The 22,246-nt window shown below is 38.7% G+C and overlaps 1 protein-coding gene across 4 annotated transcripts in view; it reads right to left on the minus strand.

Moving 5' to 3' along the window:
* Positions 1-22,246, minus strand: part of BICD1 (BICD cargo adaptor 1) — a 213,136-nt gene that overhangs the window by 54,172 nt on the left and 136,718 nt on the right. For all 4 annotated transcript variants that reach the window (XM_032646745.1, XM_032646742.1, XM_032646743.1 and 1 more), the window contains exons 3-5: positions 18,819-18,971; positions 11,787-12,212; positions 426-1,517 (exon numbers count right to left, since the gene is read on the minus strand). In XM_032646745.1, the coding sequence (XP_032502636.1) occupies positions 426-1,517; positions 11,787-12,212; positions 18,819-18,971 (1,671 nt within the window). The remainder of the gene's footprint in view (positions 1-425; positions 1,518-11,786; positions 12,213-18,818; positions 18,972-22,246) is intronic.

Raw genomic sequence — 22,246 nt, forward strand, 5'->3', positions numbered from 1 at the left:
GTTTGCTCTAGCTGCCTGCCAGGGTGCCTTTCTTGCTGTCTGTGCATGTGTAAGCTTGGTGTAAGCTTCCATGCCAGACTATTCTGCATCCCCCCCCATCTCCTATTTCTACACTCAGTGATTGCTGGGCTCCAGGTAAGTACCACCTGGACTGCCTTTCTACATCTGCAACTGGATCTTCTCTGTTCCTGCTTTAATTTCCTCACCTCTACCTCTACTTAGTGGGGCATAGCTACTCTCCTGTTTCATCCATTCACGCACTTCAAAGAAATTACTACATTCTGATCTGGCTCTGGCCATAGTTTGTTTTATTCCTCTAATGACCAGGAATCTGAACTCTCATCCTGATGGTGGTGGACACTCAAAAACATTTAGGAATAAACTAAAGTGTTGGCTAGCATGGCTCATTAGTAGAATGAGATCACCTGTTTGTTGGCTTTCAGCACTGCCCTCAGTGTGGCGATCTGCTCCCGTTTGGTGCTCAGCAGGGACTTAAGCTTGAGGATCTCTTCCATTAGGGCTTCTTTGTCTTTATCAATCATGGGGGCCAGCTCCCGTGCCGCAGCTCTTTGACGAGACAGTTGCAAGGACCGGTCCACAGCTTTCTGCAGATGTTTGATTTGGTCCCGGATTATGGCATTAAGGTTGTAGATATTCATTGGTTCTTTGCGGATGTCACTTGTGTCTAATACTGGAGATGATGGTGGGGCAGTAATAACAGGAGAGATGGTGGGAGTCTTGGTTGGACTTGGTTCTTTGCTGGCCTCTGTGTTTTCTTTTGAAACTGGTTCAGGTGAGGTCCTTGTTTCTACAGGGGATGACACACCCCGCCTGGCTAACCGTGGAGACAAAAGTCCCCTGGGATCATCAGGTCCTTTCAGGCTGCCACTACGGGTGACTCTACTTTGCCTATAGTAGTCCAGCATGACCCTGTTAGGGGTTTCATTATTACACAGACATACATGATGGTAAAGCTGAGCTAGCTCCTCACTAAATGTCACCAACTCATCCTGGGCTGTATTAAGGGTATTGTGATTTTCATTGGCTATGCTGGTCATCTTTTGCAACTCCTTCTCCATATGGGCCATCTTCTCTCCACTCTCCTTGGTGGTCTTCTCAAGGCTTGTAATCTGTTCATCATACATCTGGATCTTACTCTCATACTTCGTCTTCTCTTCAGTGTAGTTTTCTACAGATTTATTATATTTCTCCTTTAAGGCCTTAATTTCAGCTTTCAAATCGATCACCTCAGTTACTGCCACCCTGTATTTGCATTCAAGTATCTCTAAGCCATTGATGTCCACCTCGTAGTCATGGGTCTCCTCTCCCGAGTCCTGGCCCTTTTCCCCGTCCAGCTGCTTGAGCTCCTTGCTGCTCTGCAGGCCCTTCATGGCATTAACGTGCTCCGTGAGCCGGTGCACCCGTTCGTGCTGCTCCGTCAGTGCCCCCTTGGTGTGTTCCAGCTGCGTCTGTGACTCCTGGAGATTGGCCAGAAGAATGGCCTTTTCCCGTTCTACCTGCAAGGCCAAAAGAAAGTCTCTGAATGACTTCAAGGCAATGTCAGTGATGAGCTTGACCCATTCACATTTGGACATGTATATGTTTTAAAAATGCAGAAGAGCCCATGTTCCCATTACTACAAGTTGAATTGGAGTGTGTTTTCTTATTTCAGCAGTTCTGGTAACTCAATCAAAAAGTACATCATTCCAAAAGAATTATGCTCTGCATATTTACCCATCCAAATTCTCATGCATTATACACAAGTCAAATCTGGGCAAGCTTCAGTTTAATAATCTATAAAAGGAGCATAACAATGCCTGTCTCACAGGGACATTTGGATGATTCAGTAGGACAGTGAATTTAATGCTCAAGGTATTATAATGTTAGCTGTTGTTAACATTTGGGTAACTGTGGTCCAATTCCCATGACCAAAATGCTTCTACATGGCAAACACATCTGCTTTAAAAATTTGTATTTGTATGTGCAAAAGCAACTCTTTCATATCAGAGTCAGGATATATTTGAATACAAATCCTCTTAGCTGGGTTTCATTACGTATAACAGATTGTACTTGCTTATAGCTGAAGATGAATTGACTTATCCAGATTATTGGGCAATAATTTTAAGTGAAAATCCAGGTAATTATGCAACACAGTATTTGATGAAAAGCCAAGACATTTGAATTTTTGATAAAAGAGATGGAAAATCTCCTAAATATTCTACTATTGGTGTTGTATACAATCTCAATGAAATGGACTGTTTTTTTTTCTTTTTCTCTCAAAAATTAAGTAAATTTGCTCTGAAAAATCTAAGTATCATTTGATTAGTATACATGAATACAATACGCATAGCTGATTTCAAAAAGCTCTTCAATAGGAAAAACTTTTGGATAAAACTAAAAACTGGATGAGAACAAAATGTACTGAACGTGTCTCAGGTTTGTTTTAGAGGCAAAAGTGTTATGATAAATGAGATAATGCCTTTAGGAGAGCTTCCAACCTGGACTTTGCCATTCCCATTTAACATAAACATTTTCTAAGCCCCAAAGTATGTCTACCAATTTCTTCATGATAGCACCTCCAGAAAACATTAAATACAACACTGTCTCCTTCATATGTATATGTTCCACATATAGTACTAATTTCCACACTCAATACATTTCTGGTGGAATCATTTGAATAGGGAATGATGTCCAAATTTTATACACACATACACATGTATGTGTGTGTATGTAAATACACACATACATACATACAGGTGTGTGTGTGTATATATTTTTTCTGGACAATTGAGGTGGGTCTGCCCACCCCCTCCAAAAAAAGATAACTAAATTGTGAATAATTTTGTATAACTCTGCCATTACATTTTCCCTCAGCTATTGAGGCTTGAAGTACCTTAAATTGTATTTGGATTTCAGACAGCAGGGCTTAAACTATTTAAGATACATGGTACTTTGAATTATTAAATGCAAAGCACTTTAAAGATTAAAATTACTATTCATTCTAAGTGTATATTTTAATCTCCATTTGTGAAGAACTTATTCAAGAGAGACTTGCTGAGTTGACTGTAATCTATAATTATATATAAATAATATATAATCTTCTACAGTGACTAAGAATAGTTGCCTTATTTCTCTTCTTACAATCTCTGTCTTCCATCTGAAACTGAAGATTTTACTTTGCATAGTAGGGTTGGTTGTTTTGCCAGAAAACTCGAATGCATAATTTGTAAACTCTGTAGTCTGGTGTAAGTACACAATATATTATTTTATTGTTATAATTACGCGCCATAGAAATTTTTATTATTATTATTTTTTTTTGGCCACGCAGCATGCAGGCTTTTAGTTGTGGCATGTGTGTGGGATCTTAGTTCCCTGGCCAGGTTTCGAACCTGTGCCCCCGAAGTGGAAGCACGGAGTCCTAAACACTGGGCCACCAGCGAAATCCCATCCCATAGAAATTATTATTATTATTTTTAAAGGCAGTTGGAATGACGGTTGGAGGGAGGGGGATGATTTTAACATTTATTTATTTATTTATTTTGACTGCGCCGAGTCTTAGTTGTGGCACACGGGATCTTTAGTTGCAGCATGTGGAATTCTTAGTTGTGGCATGCAAACTCCTAGTTGCGGCATGCATGTGGGATCCAGTTCCCCAACCAGGGATCGAACCTGGGCCCCCTGCATTGGGAGTGTGGGGTCTTACCCACTGGACCACCAGAGAAATTATTTTCAATTTCGCTGAGTGTTTACCTTTTAAATAAACACATTTATATGTATTGAGTACTAATAGATTCTTCTTTTGTGAAGGAACAAAAGAAAACACAGCAGAATTTGCATGTTTATATTAGGACTTTTATAGGAAAAGAAATAAAAGCTGTTTTATGAGTTATTAATTTCCATAAAGTCTTTTTCCTGGTCATCTGACTTTCAATTTGACACCTGAATGACTGGTGTGATTTTTGTAATGTTATACATAGTATGAGTATGTAAAATAGAACTCAGAAATAAATAACATTCTTCTCTGCTTGAAGTGAAGTAACACTGGCAAATCTGTGCCCTGATGAATAAGAGCTGTGAAAAAAGATCAGCCTACAACCAAGAAACACAAGGTGAGGGAATCCAGCAGTTGGAAAAGAAGGTAATATATTTTGGAGAGTGTGGTGAGAAGGAATCTCTTCTCTCTGTCTGTCTGTCTCTTACACACACACACACACGTATATGCAAAAGTCAGTCAGCTGGACAAAGACTCAAAAAAAAAGAAGGGGAGGGAGGCTTTTCAAGTCATTCTATGAGGCCAGTATTACTCTGATACCAAAACCAGGCAAAGATAACTATAGACCAGTATCTCTTATGAATATAGACACAAAAATCTTGAACAAAATACTAGCAAACTGAATCCAGCAACATATAAAAAAAGTGTTAGACAACCTGACCAAGTGGGGTTTATCCTAGGAATGCAATGTTGACAGCAGGCAAAAATCAATAAATATAATATACTGTATTAACAGAACAGAGGACAAAACCACACGGTCATCTCAATGTATGCAGAAAAAGCATCTGACAAAATTCAATACCCCTTCATGATGAAAACAGACAACAATTTAGAAATAGAAGAGAACTTCCTAAACCTGCTGGGGCATCTACAAAACACCCACAGATGACATACTTAATGGTGAATGCTTTCCTCTTAGGACCAGGAACAGGACAAAAATGTTTACTCCTGCCACTTTTATTCAGCATTGTACTAGAAGTTCTAGCCAGGGCAATTAGGCTATGGTCAAGTGGCAAATAAATGTCTGTGAGGCTGTGGAGAAATCAGAATCCTCATACACTGCTGGTGGAGATGTGAAATGGTTCAGCTGCTTTGAAAACAGTCTGGCAGCTCCTCAGAAGGTGAAACATAGAGCTACCCTACGACCCAGCAACTCCACTCTTAAGTATATGCTCAAGGGAATTAAAATATAAGTGCACATAAAAACCTGTACATGAATGTTCATAACAGCATTATTCATAATAGCTGAAAAGTGGAAACAACTCAAATGTACATCACTGATAAATGAATAAATAAAATGTGGTATATCTATATAATAGAGTATTATTTGGCAATAAAAAGAAATGAAATACTACTATATGTTACAACATGAATTGAACATATTATGCTAAGTGATAAAAGCCAGACACAATAGACCACATATTGTGTGATTCCACTTAAATGAAATGTCCAGAATAGACAAATCTACTGAGACATAAAGTAGATTAGTGGTTGTCTACGGTTGGAGTGGCTGCTAATGGGTACATAGTTTCTTTTTGGTGTAATGAATTGACTGTGGTGGTGATTGCACAACTGTGTGACTATACTAAAAAACACCAAATTATACCCTTCAACTGGGTGGATTGTATGTGAATAATTGCCATAAAGCTGTTCTTAAAAAATAACTACATGGACTCATCCCTTGTTGTGTGATTATGGATGCTCTTATTATGGTTACTGACAGATGGTTTAAAAAAAAAGTAAGGCTTCTGAGAAATGTGTTTGCCTAAAGCTTTTAAAGGTAATCTTTAACTGTAATGTTTACAATAGTTTGACAACTTAAGTTGTCAACTTTGTCCTAAGAAATTGTATTTGTCACATTTTTAAAAACTAGGAACTGACCAATCTTGTCTTACTAATTTCATCTCATAAATATTTTGTGAGTCCCTGTTAAGCACAGATAATATTTCATTTGTTTGACTCTCTCTTTCTCTGTGTAGCAATCCACTTCCTAGGCTTTTGGCTCTGAGCAAATTACATAACATATTTGTGCCTCAGTTTCCCTATCTGTAAAATGGGGATAACACTATCTACCTGGGTTACAAGCATCCACCAATTAAGCAAATATATATAAATTACTTTTAACTCTTATGGGACATGCAGCAAATTGACCACTTACCATCATTATAGGAAAAATTTAAATTGCCTTTAATACAGTATATCTATAAACACAATATGGATCTTTATTACTTCCATCCACGAGGATACAACAAAACTTAAAATTTTCAGTTTTACAGAAATATTACTATTTTCTCACATTACATGTGAAATTATATAGCCAGTATGATACTGAAGAAAAAAATGCAAAGAGTTTTCTCCTGCTTAGTCTGACTCTCTGTGATATGAAGTTAAACAGAGGCTATTTGTCAAAGGTAGAAATTTTAGCACAAGCATAGAGACTCCTTTAAATAATTATGTAATTTATTTAGTGTTCCCAGGCAGGATCTACTTATTTTCATTCTAATAAAATGAACTAAAGTACTTGTCACTGAGAATTATTATTATTATTATAGCCTATTTGAAATAACTGGATTTTGAGGGTGATCCAATTCTAGTAGGCACTATTTAAATTGTAGTCAGTGTAGGTTTTTATATTTATCAATATTATTACCATTTTCCAGCAGATGGCAGTACGATAGCTTGAGGAAGGGGACTTTTTTTTTTCCTAATTCCAACAAAGGCATCATAGAGACTAGTGATGAGGCTAATTTATCACCTTTTACCTTCCCTTTTATAAATGCACCTCAGAGAAGTGAAGCAATTAACCCAACATTCCTGATACCCAAGGTATAAACATAGTTTTTTTCTTTTTGGAACCAGGTTAAGTAAATATTAGTGGGGAAAACATAATTTACATGCATAGATGGAATCTTGCAAGATAAGAAGAGGCTGATAGTCTTTGACTCAGGTATGCTGTTTTCAAAGTGTTTCTTTATTTTTTTTTAATATTTATTTTGGACTGATTAAAAAAACAGAAATAAAAGTATATTTAAAGCATAAAAATATATATTTATTTATTTGGCTGCATTGGGTCCTAGTTGAGGCACACAGGCTCTTCATCACAGCCCACGGACTTCCCACTAGTTGAGGTGGGGAGGCTCCAGAGTTCGCGGGCTCAGTAGTTGCGGCATGCAGCCTCTCTAGTTGTGGCCTGCAGGCTTAGTTCCCCACGGCATGTGGGATCTTAGTCCCCAACCAGGGATCAAACCTGCGTCCCCTGCATTAGAAGGCAGATTTCTAACCACTGAACCACAAGGGAAGTCCCTCAAAGGGTTTCTTTAATCCTACGAAAGAAAATCTTAAAAGCTGCATATTCCCTGGTATAGGGTGTTACATTCCTGCCTCTGCCCTTCTACATACAAAATTAAATTTGTTTTTCTCTTGTTAATCTGTCTTCAATTTAATTATTAGGCCAGACAAAGAACCTAGAAGGGAAGAGGGGAAATTTTCTCCATGCCTACACTTTCTATATTCTGAATATTTAATTTCAAAATACATCTGGCCCCAAGTGTTCCAGATAGTCATAGTGAAAGTACATTTTATTGCTCCCTCAGAAGGTCCAAAACAATGGTACTGCCATGGTATGTGCCGCAAGGTGTGTGTAAGTGTTGTTTATTAGAACTGCCATATTATTTTCAAGGCTCATTCACATCAACACCAACTGCAATAACTTCTATGCAGTGTATCCTGTAATTTAAAAAAAATTTTATTTATTTTTGGCTGCATTGGGTCTTCGTGGCTGTGCACAGGCTTTCTCTAGTTGCAGCAAGTGGGGGCTACTCTTTGTTGTGGTGCACGGGCTTCTCATTGTGGTGGCTTCTCTTGTTGCGGAGCACAGGCTCTAGGCACGTGGGCTTCAGTAGTTGTGGCATGCGAGCTCTAGAGCGCAGGCTGCGTACTTGTGGTGCACGGGCTTAGTTGCTCTGCGGCATGTGGGATCTTCCCGGACCAGGGCTTGAACCCGTGTCCCCGGCGTTGGCAGGTGGATTCTGAACCACTGCGCCACTATGGAAGCCCTCCTGTAATGTTTTTATAATTTATTTATATGAATTAAACACAAGAGGACACATAGCTAAGGAAAAACTCAGATTATAAAGAAATTATGCATGAGAAGATACATTCTGCTATACTTGTGTTCAACACTTTGAATGAGATATATTAGAAAAAATGCTGGTTAAAAGAAGAGAGGTGGTTACTTTGCCTACAACAAAATTAGTAGTTAGTGTTCCAAGTGTGAGACTGGACACTGCAAAGCCCTTCCTGTGTGCAGCCTGTTTTTTACAGCTAAATTAAGAGCAAACTTTGGGACATAAGGCCCTTCCTGTGTTCCTCTACATCTTTATAAACTGTCAGCATTAATTAAGTTCTAATGAAAGATTCAAAGGTACACAGTTTTCTCATATATTGAGGGACGGTTTATCCAGCCAAGTTTTTCTCACTCTAACTTTTTGCTGAATGAATATCCCTTTTCAGACTGTCTCACACCCTGAGACTTACCAGCAACCACATTACACCCATCTGAGATGATGGTCCTTGAGCTAATCATCCAACAATAACAGTTAATTATATTAACAATAGCTAAATAAATGGCGTGCTTAACAAATTAAAGGCACTGTGGAGTTGAAATAATGATAATAGTTCATAATTATTGAGCATTTATCATGTGCTTGGCCCTGTTTTAAGCACTCTGTGTATATTAACTCAAAAACCTTCATGACAGTTTGAAGAAGGTAAAATGTATCCCCATTTTACGGGAGAGTAAAGTGCTGTCCCTCTAAGAATGATTCTCGACTAGAGGTTGACGCTTGGGACATTTGAAATGTGTGGGGCATTTTTGGTCACCACATCTATGAGGAGATGTAATGAGCATTTAATGGGTTTGGACCAGAGATGCTAAACCTCCTGTAACTCATCAAACAGACTCAGACAATGAGGAACTATCCCACCCCAAATGCTGCAAGGTGGCTCCCATTGAGAACCACTCTCTTGCTGAGAACTTGTTCTCCACCATTCTTTTGATTAAACTACTCCTCTCTTTTGGACTTTTGTATTCCCCAGCTCAGATTACATTTAGGATTAAAACTGAGAACAGCTCTGAGCTTTCAACCAATAGTTGACCTGATTGAAAACTACTGAGCTGTTTACACATAAAACCCCCTCTTCTTCATATACTCTACACTGCCACCAAACTAAAAAGAAAAAACAAAAGCTTCAACCCACTAAATTTTTATCCTAAAGAAACCAACATGATAGTTTAAGAAAAATTTTACATTAATTCTATTCAATTTGAGGGCATACGTTCTTGTAAATATATGTCACAAAAATTTTTTTTCACAAGAAATGTGTGAGCAAAAAGACATGGAAAAGTATTACCTATGCAGAACTGCACTTTGCAGTCAGGTAAATCTATATGAAATTAATTTTCTTCCAGTGGCCATACCCTCTTACCTTGATTCAAATTGAACACTGAGAAAATGAATTCTCACTAATTCTCTTTCAGCAGCCAAAAGCACTGGGCAGGTAAAGTTAAAAGTTAAAGGGTGGACTTCCCTCGTGGCGCAGTGGTTAAGAATCCGCCTGCCAATGCAGGGGACATGGGTTCAATCCCTGGGCCGGGAAGATCCTACATGCCGTAGAGCAACTAAGCTCATGCACCACAGCTACTAAGCCTGCGCTCTAAAGCCTGTGAGCCACAACTACTGAAGCCCGCGCACCTAGAGCCCATGCTCTGCAACAAGAGAAGCCACCGCAATGAGAAGCCCGTGCACCTCAACGAAAAGTAGCCCCCGCTCACCGCAACTAGAGAAAGCCCACGCACAGCAACGAAGACCCAACGCAGCCAAAAGTAAATAAATAAAAAGTTAAAGGGTATGTTAACTTTTGATATAATATTAAAAATAAGCCTAATAATATATTAATTTCATTGGTTCTCTAGTCTTATTTTTTTTTTTTTTTTTTTTTTTTGCGGTACGTGGGCCTCTCACTGTTGTGGCCTCTCCCGTTGCGGAGCACAGGCTCCGGACACACAGGCTCAGCAGCCATGGCTCATGGGCCCAGCCGCTCGGCATGTGGGATCTTCCCGGACCAGGGCACGAACCCATGTCCCCTGCATCGGCAGGCGGACTCTCAACCACTGCGCCACCAGGGAAGCCCTCTCTAGTCTTATTTACTTCTGCTAATTATATTTTCAGTCATCATTTCTGTAGAGGCAGAAAATTATAAGCCCTGGGACTTCCCTGGAGGTGCAGTGGTTAAGAATCTGCCTGCTGGGCTTCCCTGGTGGCGCAGTGGTTGAGAGTCCGCCTGCTGATGCAGGGGACATGGGTTCGTGCCCCAGTCCGGGAAGATCCCACATGCCATGGAGCGGCTGGGCCCGTGAGCCATGGCCGCTGACCCTGCGTGTCCGGAGCCTGTGCTCCTCAACAGGAGAGGCCACAACAGTGAGAGGCCTGTGTACCCCAAAAAAAAAAAAAAAAAAAAAAAAAAAAAAAATCTGCCTGCCAATTCAGGGGACACGCGTTCGAGCCCTGGTCCGCGAAGATCCTACATGCAGCAGAGCAACTAAGCCCATGTACCACAACTACTGAGCCCTCGCCCCACAACTTCTGAAGCCCGAGCACCTAGAGCCCCTGCCCCACAACAAGAGAAGCCCGCGCACTGCAATGAAGAGTAGCCCCCACTCGCTGCAACTAGAGAAAGCCCACACTCAGCAACAAAGACCCAACACATCCATAAATAAATAGATAGATAGATAAATAAATAGAAAAGAAAATTATAAGCCCTGTTTGCTATAAAAAAAAAATTGATTGCCAGAGTCTTAAGGCCTTTAATTATCAGCTTTATGCAAAGAACCTTGGTGGGATAACAGACTGAAGAGCAAGCCTCAAACTTGTCACCTAACAAGCTTGTTGAAGCAGATACCTGGCTCAGTAGATCTGTGGGGAGCCCAACAATTTGTCCCACAGCAGCCCACAGGTGATGATGGTGGTGGCGATGCTGCTCCTCTGACAACATTTCCATCATCACTGGATTAACGTATAGTCGGGAAGCAAGACTACATTAGAAAGCCATTTCACAGTGAGGTAAGCTTGTGGGACTCTCCCCAAGACATTTGATTAGAAGATGCTAAAAATTTAAGGCCTAGCTCATGGAGGGAGAAGAAATCCTTGGTTTCAGATTTATACCTGTTCTGTATTTTTAATCATATGATCATAATCATATGATATCCTGCTAGTTTATATATAGAAAGTCCTTCATGTCTTTTACTTATTTATTTATTTTTAACATCTTTACTGGAGTATAATTGCTTTACAATGGTGTGTTAGTTTCTGCTTTATAACAAAGTGAATCAGCTATACGTATACATGTATCCCCATATCTCTTCCCTCTTGCATCTCCCTCCCTCCCACCCTCCCTATCCCACCCCTCTAGGTGGTCACAAAGCACTGAACTGATCTCCCTGTGCTATGCGGCTGCTTCCTAATAACTATCTATTTGGTATTGTGTATATGTCCATGCCACTCTCTCACTTTGTCCCATCTTACCCTTCCCCCTCCCCATGTCATGTCCTTCATGTCTTTTAGAGCTTAAAGTATTGCTGTGAAGTATAACCATTCATCTTGAAGCTATACACAGAGTTGCTTGTGATAGAAAACTTCATTTTCTGTCATTTCTCTTGTGTATAAAGCTTTTGAATTCTTTTGTGATAAATGCATCAAGATGCTATCTTTTCTCCCTTCACACTCCATTGCTATCTAATTTATCTAAGAAATAAATTTCATAAAGCAATGCAAATGAGAGATTTCTCTTCAACATCTCTTTTGTGTCTTTCTAAACTATTGTAGTTTCAAAGTTGCTAGTTCAAGAATATTTTAAAAAATAATCTGGAACTAAAATGTGACAATAAGAAATCCCACAACACAGTACACGTAACTTACAAAATATTCACTCTAACAGCCATAAACAAAGTTCTTACCTGCATAAGTTGCTGCTTCAATTTCTGTATTTCTGAGATGTTCAGCTCACTGAATAAGTCAGAAACAGGGTGTAGAGACTCTCCTTTCCTTAGAGTGGGAGTCCGATAGTCTCCATTCAGTTTCACAAGGGGCCCATGAATATGCCCGTTCATTTTGTCATCATTGTTGGGTTCACTTCCATCCTCTGCAAACTTGAGTCCATCGACTGAAATGCTGATATGGTTATCATTGAGTGTGATGTACTGGGAGAGCTCCTTCCGCAGGCTGTTCTTTTGCTCCCTTTCATTTTTTAAGGTCTCAAGGGCTTCTTCCAGTTGGTGCTCAGCGATTTCTTTCAACCGGATGGCATCTTCCAGTTGGCTGTTTAGCAGCACTGTCTCCTCCTCAAATCGCTTAATCTCATGCTTTAAGCCTTCGTATTCAACCTGAATCAGATACGATAAAGAAGATTCATAAAACTAAAATTTGGGTCTAACAAAACTGCCATTAAACACTCTAGTGGACCTAACATTTAAAAATTAAAACGCTACAAAATAAATCTGAGAAGCACGCGGTATATACACCATTAAGGTAACACAGGATGGTTTCTTTAGATATCCATACATATAAATTCAATTCCTAGCAGAGATGAAAAAGGTACCTCTCTCTCAGGATTTCTTTTACGGAGTCCAGTGGTCAAAAGGGGGCACTGTTTGCTTAATAAATCAAGAATATTTTTTTGTAATAGTTTATCAGAATATTCACAATCCAAGAAAAGATTTTTATCATCACTATTACTTTGTTTTATTTAATTATTAATAACGAGGAAATTTTAAAACTCAGGGTAAGTTAGTTAAATGATCACAATAAGAATATAATCTCAAGAAAATATGTTTGAGAGTAAGATGAGAAAGCAAAGAAAAACTTCATGTGCTTAAGGATAGAATCTGCAATAACAGTACCAATTACTCCCAAACAAAAAAATACATGGAAGTGGATCAAGATGGTCGATTAGGAGGACATGGAACTCACCTCCCCCCACAAACACATCAAATACATCTACATGTGGGACAATTCTCACAGAAAACCAACTGGAAACTGCCGGAAGATCTCTTACACAAGCAAAGCTGCAAGAAAGATCCCCACATAACCAGGTGATTGTGTGCCAGCACCAGCAGCTCTGCTTCAGGCTGCCAGTTGGATAGACTTGGCTTCAGGCTTCAGACTGTGTTCAGGTCAGCTGCACATGTCTTGTTTTAGGACCAAACTTGAAGGGTCACGCTTCCTGGGGCATGAAGGTAAGGGGATTAGTCAAACCAAGGTAGTATGTCTGAAATCTGTGCTCCATCATGTCTGCTAACATTCCAATGGTCAGAGAGTCACATGACTAATACCAAGGTCAATAGAGCTGGCCAATTTATTCTGCCCTTTCTAGGGCACTGCCAGGTTACGTGGCAGAGGGAGAGAGTAAAGAATTGAGAACAATCTAAATCTACCACATATTTTTACCATCACATAATGAGATGTTTTTCTTTTCTAAAAAACTTTTTATTGTGGGTAATGTAAAAATACCCAAGTAGCAAGAAGAGTTCAATAAACCCCCAGGAGCCCACCACTCAGCTTCAACAGTCATCAACTCCTGTCTACTCTTCTTTCATCTATATTTCCATTCACTCCCCTAGCTGGATTATTTTAACCCCTAGATATCACATACTTTAGGATCTATCCCTAAGAGATAATTTTTTTTAAAAGCATAGCCATAATCCCTTGAACAAATAATTTCTTAAGAATATGATATAATCTTAGTTATCAAAACGATGTCAACAATAGGTTTGTAATGATATAGGAAATAAATACAACTGAGTGAAAAAGGATAATGTATTACGACTGTGGAATACAAGAGATCAAATGGAAATTTAACAAAATGTTAATAATAGTTGTTCTTTAGTGGTGGGAATAAAGGTGATTTTAAGAAAAATAATACATATATATTGTTATCAATATATTACTCTTGAATTACAACCAAATAAGAGCCTGTTCAAACACTCTCTTGGTTGTGAAAGTCTATAGGTGAAAGAGAACTCCGCTCTGAGCCCAAATGCCTTCTTTGGGGCCTTTTCCATGGCTCTTACCACATGCCACCTTTTAATAAATATTTTTAATAAATATTCTCCACAACTACTTAGAGGAAATACTTTCTATGCACCCAGGTGTCCCTCACAGTGCTTCAGTATTCCTTCATAGTGTTTCAACAAAATTCTGCTCTTAATAAATATTTGCTGAATAAACTATTGTGAATGAAAAAATAAAATAGAAAAAAATATAACAACATCAATTATGATATAGATACTAATAATAAACTGTGTTTAGGGACTTGACCTCTTTCTAGCTGGGCAGCTTCACTCATTCCACTCTCTCACATGTGGTTCCTATTCACCCAGCTGTCTCATGTTTCTCTGCCTAGGCAAAGACAGTCAACTGGAAAACTCTTATTCATCATTCAAGACCCAAGTCAAGACTCTGATCCTAATTTGAAGTCTTTGTTGACCCACTCAGGCAAACAGATCACTCCTTTCTTGTACCATCATTGCAAGGCTTTATCATATGATTAGAGCCCCAGCAAAGTGGAGGCACCAAGAAATAGAATGAGAAGGCACTTAAAAATTGGTATTCGATATGTTAAAGAAAGCATCAAAGTAGTCACCACGAGAAAAATCAGTACTTTCTTGCGATTCATTATAGCAACTTCATAGTTTAGTAATTCTATTTTTAATGAGGGTTGGAAATAAGTACCATAATATTTTCAGAGTTTAGGAACTCTAAAGATCTTTTTTTTTTTTTCTTGCTGTTTTCCATTTGGGCTTTATTTAGAACTCTAAAGATCTTAATTTGGACCCGTATTGCCAAACCTAACACATAGCTTTACTCTTCAATTACATGGATGGTTGAGTTTATCACCTGCCTTCCCTACTGGGACCATGAGCTCTTTGAGCCAGTGACCACGTTTTTTCTTCTTAAAAGATACATGGCCAGGCTTCCCTGGTGGCGCAGTGGTTGAGAGTCCGCCTGCCGATGCAGGGGACACGGGTTCGTGCCCCGGTCCGGGAAGATCCCACATACCGCGGAGAGGCTGGGTCCGTGAGCCACGGCTGCTGAGCCTGTGCTCCGCAATGGGAGAGGCCACAACAGTGAGAGGCCCAAATACCGCAAAAAAAAAAAAAAAAAAAACACGGCCTCATAGAAAGCTACCCCTGAAATACTGGTTAAATGAAATCAAACTGAATTGATCCCAGGAAATAATACTTTAATATCTCTTATGATATTATTACTTGATAGAAATATATCAATAGAAATATATCCCTAGAGGCAATATTCTTCATAATAAAAATGATTGTATTATTAATTGAAAACTAGGGTTTTCAATGCTTAGATAACAAATATTGAATGCTTTAGCTCAATATGTGAGCTATTAGGGACATGAAATTTATTATTTCTCTCTCCTGCCATCACATCTCTAAAACTTGAGCATGATTTCCTGTCCTATGTTAAGCAGTACTGGGTCCTGCCTCTATGTTAACTGATACAGGGACTAGGCATAAAAAATTTAGCTGCTTGAGGGAAAAACTTGCTCCTGGAAGATAAGACTCAACTAAAACAGCTTCCTCAAGACTTGAATCAAGACCCTCACTTTGTACCTCCCAACTCAAAGCTATGTCATAAACTCTGTCTAACCCAACCACTTTCCCACCATGTGAGACCTACCAGTCCAGATCCTCAAATCCTATGAATATCCTTCCTGTTGACATCCTGTTTTGAGATACTACTAAGGCTCTGTTGAGCTGTTATCTTACTGCAAGAGGTCTAATAAACAGCTTTGTTTCATCAACAGATTTTTCTGATTTTTTCTGATGGGGAACTGACAGTTGACACTTTTTTATGGCTACTGCTGCTTACTGCACTTCTTTCAGATATTTTGGTTTGAAAAGTATAAAGGTATAAAACATTTATAAGGTTGGGTCTAATTTTATTTTAGACACAGAACCAAATCAGCACACAGAGGAACGTGGCTAAAGTTTTCAGAGTCAACTATTTGGTGTAGGATCACGAATAAAAATTGGTATGGTTAATTATAATAATCTTAAATTTTAGTTTCCTCTGTAAGTTGAATTGTGGATGTAAGATAAAGAAAAAACATTTATTCATTATTTCAACAAGTATTTATTAATATTTAATGCCTACAATGGGCCAGCCCCTGTTTTAGGTGTTTATATTGTAGTGAAGAGAGATGGAAACAAACTAATATATAGAAGCTACATATGGAGTAAGAAGTGCTATTTAAACAATTATTTAGAAAATAATCCACATTTAACAGGAAAATGGAACTTCAGAAGAAGAGCATCTTCTAGTTCTTTGAACTAAACATTTTACAATTCTAGTAGCTTTCCTATTTAGAGAAACCTCAAACCAGGCTGGAAGAGTATATTTTGTATAGGAAGCTTCAGTACAAAGCAACATTCAGACCAATTTTGAGATTGAAAGCCAGCCATCATCATGTCTTTGAAAAAGAATCTGTGGTATTTATACATAAAGTATATTTAATACTTCTTTAATTAGAAAGAGAGTTTATGATATATGCTAAATCCTGTAAATAAAGGCCGATAGTAAGAAAAAAACAAAAAACATACCCCAGCATTTCCTTAATTGGGAGAGACTTGTGACACTACAGTACACCCATTTGTTAGGAAATAAACCAGAATGACCTTTTGTAAGGAAAATGATTTCAAATTAATTAATTAGACACTTAATTGGGAAAACTACCGTATTACATCTACGAAATAAAATGTAAAAGATGTATAAATTTTTGTTTGTTTTTTCAAACTTCTGAATTAAGCATTTGATTTCCATGTTTCAATTACTGGTGGGAGGGTATGGGTAAACTGTAAGCAGTAATCAGCCAGACTAGTAGTACAAATTCCCACAGAAATGGCATCTGGGCTAATGAATACTCACAGGATACCTTGGCAGTCTTTCAAGAATACTTAATACTGGCCTAAATTAACCTCCTGAGTAAATTAGTCTACAACATGCAGTGATGGGAAACCTTACAGTGTACATGGATGCTCTCCACACCCCTGCCTGTGCAGAGAGCAATGAGGACCTGTAGGAATCAGGAGAAATGACCACTTTAAATATTTGCACATCACATAAACTTGCTTCAAGTCTTCTACATTCTTCGTCAACGACCAAAAAAACGAAACAACAAAAAATACCCTTCTTATTTCTAAGAAACATATTTTTAAAAAATCTTCTAATTTTCCCCACTGTGAGCTCATTGTCCCCAGACAAATCAAGACCTGGGGTCTCATGGTACTGTCAGCCCTCAGCACACACGGTGATTCAGTGCTTAAAGGGGAAGGAATGAGATAGAAACTCATGGGATATCCAGATAACCCTTTTTTAATGGTCTGAAACCACCCCCTGCACTCCTTAGTAGACATTTTGCTCCCCAGCACTCCAAAGCTGGGGAGAAGTGGCAATGATAAAAAATAAAATTTCAATTGTGTCGATTTTCTTCTGGATTTTTCCTTTCCCCTTTTCATCTTTATATCTATCAAAACCACACAGTCATCCCTCAGTCTCTGTGGGGTATTGGTTCCAGGAGCCCCCGGCAGACACTAAAATCTGGATGCTCAAAACCCTTAGATAGGGATTCCCTGGTGGCGTAGTGGTTGAGAGTCCGCCTGCCGCTGCAGGGGACACGGGTTCGTGCCCCAGTCCGGGAAGATCCCACATGCCGCGGAGCGGCTGGGCCCGTGAGCCACAGCTGCTGGGCCTGTGCGTCCGGAGCCTGTGCTCCGCTATGGGAGAGGCCACAACTGAGAGGCCCGCGTACCACAAAAAAAAAAAAAGAAAGAAAAAACCTTATAGTGGTCATAGTATTTGCATATAACCACGCGCATTGGCTCATCTTTAAATCATCTCTAGATTACTTATAATACCTAATACAATGTAAATGCTATGTACCTGCCAGTGTGAGGCAAATTCAAGTTTTGTTTTATGGAATTTTCTGGAATTTCTTTTCTCAGAATATTTTCAGTCTGTGGTTGGTTGAAACTACAAACACAGATGTGAAGGGCTGACTGAAACAGTTCTGGAAGGAGATACCAACTTGAGAAGGGAGAGAGGTGGAAGCATACAACTGGGCTGCCCTCTAAGTTGACCGTGGGCAAGAATCGTACCCTCTGGATTCTGGTACCTCTGTAGCCTAGCACAGTGCCTGGCACAGTTTGATGACCTGATCTGAGAGGTTATAACAGCGTTGAGACCAGAATAGGGTTGTGGTTGAGGAACCACCTTTGAAAAGACCTTGAAATCCAGTCCACCTTTGCTTAACTACCTATGAATTTTATTCATAAATAAATTCTACCAAAAGTACAGATTCAAGAATGCTATTACTAATAACTATAACAAACCACAATGCAAACTGATCAGGAAAATTCAGCAATTAAGCAATCTAAGTCTCATTACCCACAAAATTATTTAAATGTACACATGCAATCGTTTTAGTCAGCTTACAGCAGAATAAAGAAATCAGGCCTTTTTTTTCTTATAATGTTGTTCGTACTGATTTATATTTCATAATCCTCGTATGATTTGAAAGCAGTTTACAGAGAGAGAGATTGATAGAGATTGCAGGGAAACCTTAAGCTTGTACTACAAAACAGGCTTACAAACCCAGGCTTTAATGAGAAGTCAGCGGTTAAACTGATTACCATACATTTAACTTACTCCAGAAATAAATGAACATAGAGCTAAAGTATAAAGTAAGATTTTTCTTATCCAATAAAGCTTTTTGGTAATTATACTACTTCTAGGTTTGCCTTTTAAATTTAGCTGAAATAGGAGGGTTGGGAAATTTCAGCACATAATTAATGTTGGGAGATTGAGGCAAATTTCGACAGTTTCTTTTCTGATAAATAGAAGATTTAACCTTAATGGTCAGAAGGTATAGATCCATCTGGAGTGTAACCAAAAATCTTCTTAAACCTCACCTGGTTCTGCTTTAATGTGGACACCAGTTTCTGCAGCGTGATGTTTTCCTCTTCTAGTTCAGTATAGTCCTGAAGGAGGCGGGCCTCTCGGAATTTATATTCTCGGATTTCATCCTTCATCCGTATTCTTTGTAGCTCCACCATCTCATTGTTCTGAAACAAGAGAATAAACACTAAATACAAAACTTTCTTCTAGATTTTATGAAGTGTAGATAAAGTCTTGGTAGTTAAAATTAATAATAAAAACATCTCATGGAGTGTAAATTGGTACCACCTTTTTTTGAATAAGAATTTAATGATATCTGTCAAACTTTAAAAGCACATACACCATGACCCAGCAATTCTACAACTAAAAATCATTCTTAAGCATATTTTCTTAGAGGTAAATAAAAAAGAAAAATAAATTCATGTATATTTACACAAAGAATTGGAAACAGTCTAGTTTGCTAATGGGGGAACAATGAAATAAATTATTATGCATCCTTTAGTGAAGCATTATAAAATTATTTAAAAGAATGAGAAGAAAGGAGTAAGGAGCTTTATGCACTAAAATGCAAAGAGAGCCACAATACATTATGAAATATAAAAGAAAGTTATAGATTAGTATGCATACAATACCAACTTTGCAAACTCCGGGGGGTCCCTCTGCAAGTTTCAAAATCTTCCAACTAAGCCACGTGGTCTAATCCTGGCTTGGTCCAGACACTCTGGCCTCAGTCACCTGGCTTCAGCCACAGAAGCTTCCTTCTGCCCCCTACCATGTTGGACTTGGCCGCTCATTCCTGTCTTCAGGCTTTTTCACTCCCCCTCCCCGACTCCCTGTCTCCAGATCAAGGTTCTTAGCCTCATCTGCGCCATGACCCTCTTTGACAACGTGGTGAAGCCGATGGAGCTCTTCTCAGAATGATATTTTAAAGGGCACTGAAAGAGTTCAGAACTTCCCATGCCAACATATGCCACTTTGGTATATTGATTATTTTGAGCTGAAGGCACTTGAGAAACAGCAGATGCAGGAAGGGCTCTCTGCCCTCCCCCTTTCTACCTAAAAGCAGGACATGAAATTTCCCCTGAGAAAAATGCCCTTCCTATACCAGGAAGAGAACGTTCTTATCACAAGAGACTGGGAATCGATGCTGAAATGGACCCGTACAAACACATCTACTAAAATGATCTTCCATTAGTTTCCCCCATTTAGTTCCTAGTCACTGTTCCACGATATACTGCCCCTAGCCCAAGCTCCTTTGTCTTGTCACATCCCCACAATTTACCCTTCTTTGTGTAAAAAGGTATACAAGCTTTTGGGCCTAATGACTTCTGGTCTTCATTTTCCTTTTGAACACTCCCATGTACTTGTAAAAAAATTAAATTTGTATGCTTTTTTCTTATTAATCTGTTTTATGTCAGTTTAATTCTTTATCCCAGTCACAGAACCCAAGAGGGTAGAAGGAAATTTTCCTCCCTGACAGTGTAAAAGACAAGATTACAAAGGACACTGATTATGCTCAAATTAAGTTAATATAATATTTTACAAAATTATGATATGGTAATCAGGTAGATTATTATGGTAGTGGCCCCCAATTAATCACATTTCCCTATGGCCACACGCGGTGGAGTCTGAAGTCAATCCTGAACTGGCTTCATTGACTTGCTTTGACCCACAAAATGCAGTGGAAGCTTTAGCTTGGAAGGCTAAAGGTCTATCTTTAGGAAGGCTTTGTAGGGACTTCCGTCGTTGTCCAGTGGTTAAGACTCCGCATTCCCAATGCAGGGGTCCTGGGTTTGATCCCTGGTCAGGGAACTAGATCCCGCATGCCGCAACTAAAAGATCCCACATGCCACAACTAAGACATGGCACGGCCAAATAAATAAGTAAATAAGAGGCATTGTAGCTCTTGTTCTTTCTCTCTTGGAACACCGCCACCATGTGAAGAAGCCCAGGCTAGCCTGCTGGAGCACGTGGCCCAGCCCATAATCAGCACCAGCTGCCAGGCAGGGGAGTGAAACATCTTGAACTCTGGCTCAGTTGAGCTGCCAGATGATGGCTGCCACATGAGTGACCCCATGCTAGTTTGTAAGAACTGCCCAGCTGAGTAGAGCTCAAATAGCTGACCCATAGAATCATGGGGTATTATTTTAAGCCCTTAAATTTGGGGTGATTTGCTACACAGTAACATGTAACTGATACAGTAATACATGTGCTTCTTTATTAGCAGAATGTATACTCAGATCTAGTGGCAGATCTAAGAAATACCATAATTTCAAAGAAATGATGATATTTCAAGATCCTGCAAGAACTTCGATGTGATATGAAAATACTGATCACAAAGTAACAGGTGCTGCTAATGCTACTGAAGTTTGTGGCCTACATTCAAACGGAAGAAAATGCTAAATTTTTTGTCTGAGTTTAGAGAAAATGGAGATGTAATTATTTTTCCCTCCAAGGTTACAGGCCTCCTGAATTCTATCCACAGACTCCCAGGACCCAAGTTAGGAAACTCTTCTGCTTCTATTTGTCATTTAGGTCTCAGTTCAAATGTCATCTCCTCAGAGAGGCCTTCTCTGAACAGCTAATATAAGACAGCTCCCCAACCCCTGCCCTTCAGTCTCACAACATCCTATATGATTTCCTTCATAGATCAGAATTTTAGCATAGAGTAGGTACTCAGAAAACAACTGTTGAAAGAATAGCACTCAACATTACTTGAAATTAGTAATTTATTTATCTTTTACACTATTTACATGTACTAAATTTCCTTTTCCATCTGAATATAATGAACCTTTAGTGTTTGCCTATGGGTCCCTAATACCTGCCATATTTTAGGCCCTTATAACCATGGAATGAATAACAAAACAGTTATACAAATGGCTAAACACAAAATCTAAAAAAAATCATTGTAAAAATTTATTGTAGGGATTATGGCTTTTTGTCTGCGTTGTTAGAGTGTGGAACAAAGGTAGAACAACACATTTTGAAATAAACATACCTAACTGTGAAATGACTGGACTTATTACAGTTTTTCAATATACTGTCAAGCTACTTAGAGGCAGAAACATTACTTTATTCCCTGCTCCTTGGACAATATTTTGCATATGTGTTCAATAAGTGTACAATGAAAAATAGAGTCTGGTTACAAAGCCAAATTACAATATTTCATTAAATTTTATTTTGCAGAAACAGGAAATCTTAATATATTTTTCTGTTTCTTAAAGGTCTACCATTAACTGAATGGGTGATGTATAGTTATTTAGTTTTCCTTGTTTATATGCATGAAAATATGAGGAAGCTAATAAATTGGATGCCAGTCATTTATATAAAATTACAAACAAAAACATTAAGATATAAGAGGTTCTGTAAAATGTGAATATATACAATGTAAAAAATGTTAGTGACTAGAAACCTAGCTCGTATACACTCAGAATTAATCATA

The sequence above is a fragment of the Phocoena sinus genome, chromosome 10 (genome assembly GCF_008692025.1).
Source record: "Phocoena sinus isolate mPhoSin1 chromosome 10, mPhoSin1.pri, whole genome shotgun sequence".
Taxonomy (NCBI): domain Eukaryota; kingdom Metazoa; phylum Chordata; class Mammalia; order Artiodactyla; family Phocoenidae; genus Phocoena; species Phocoena sinus.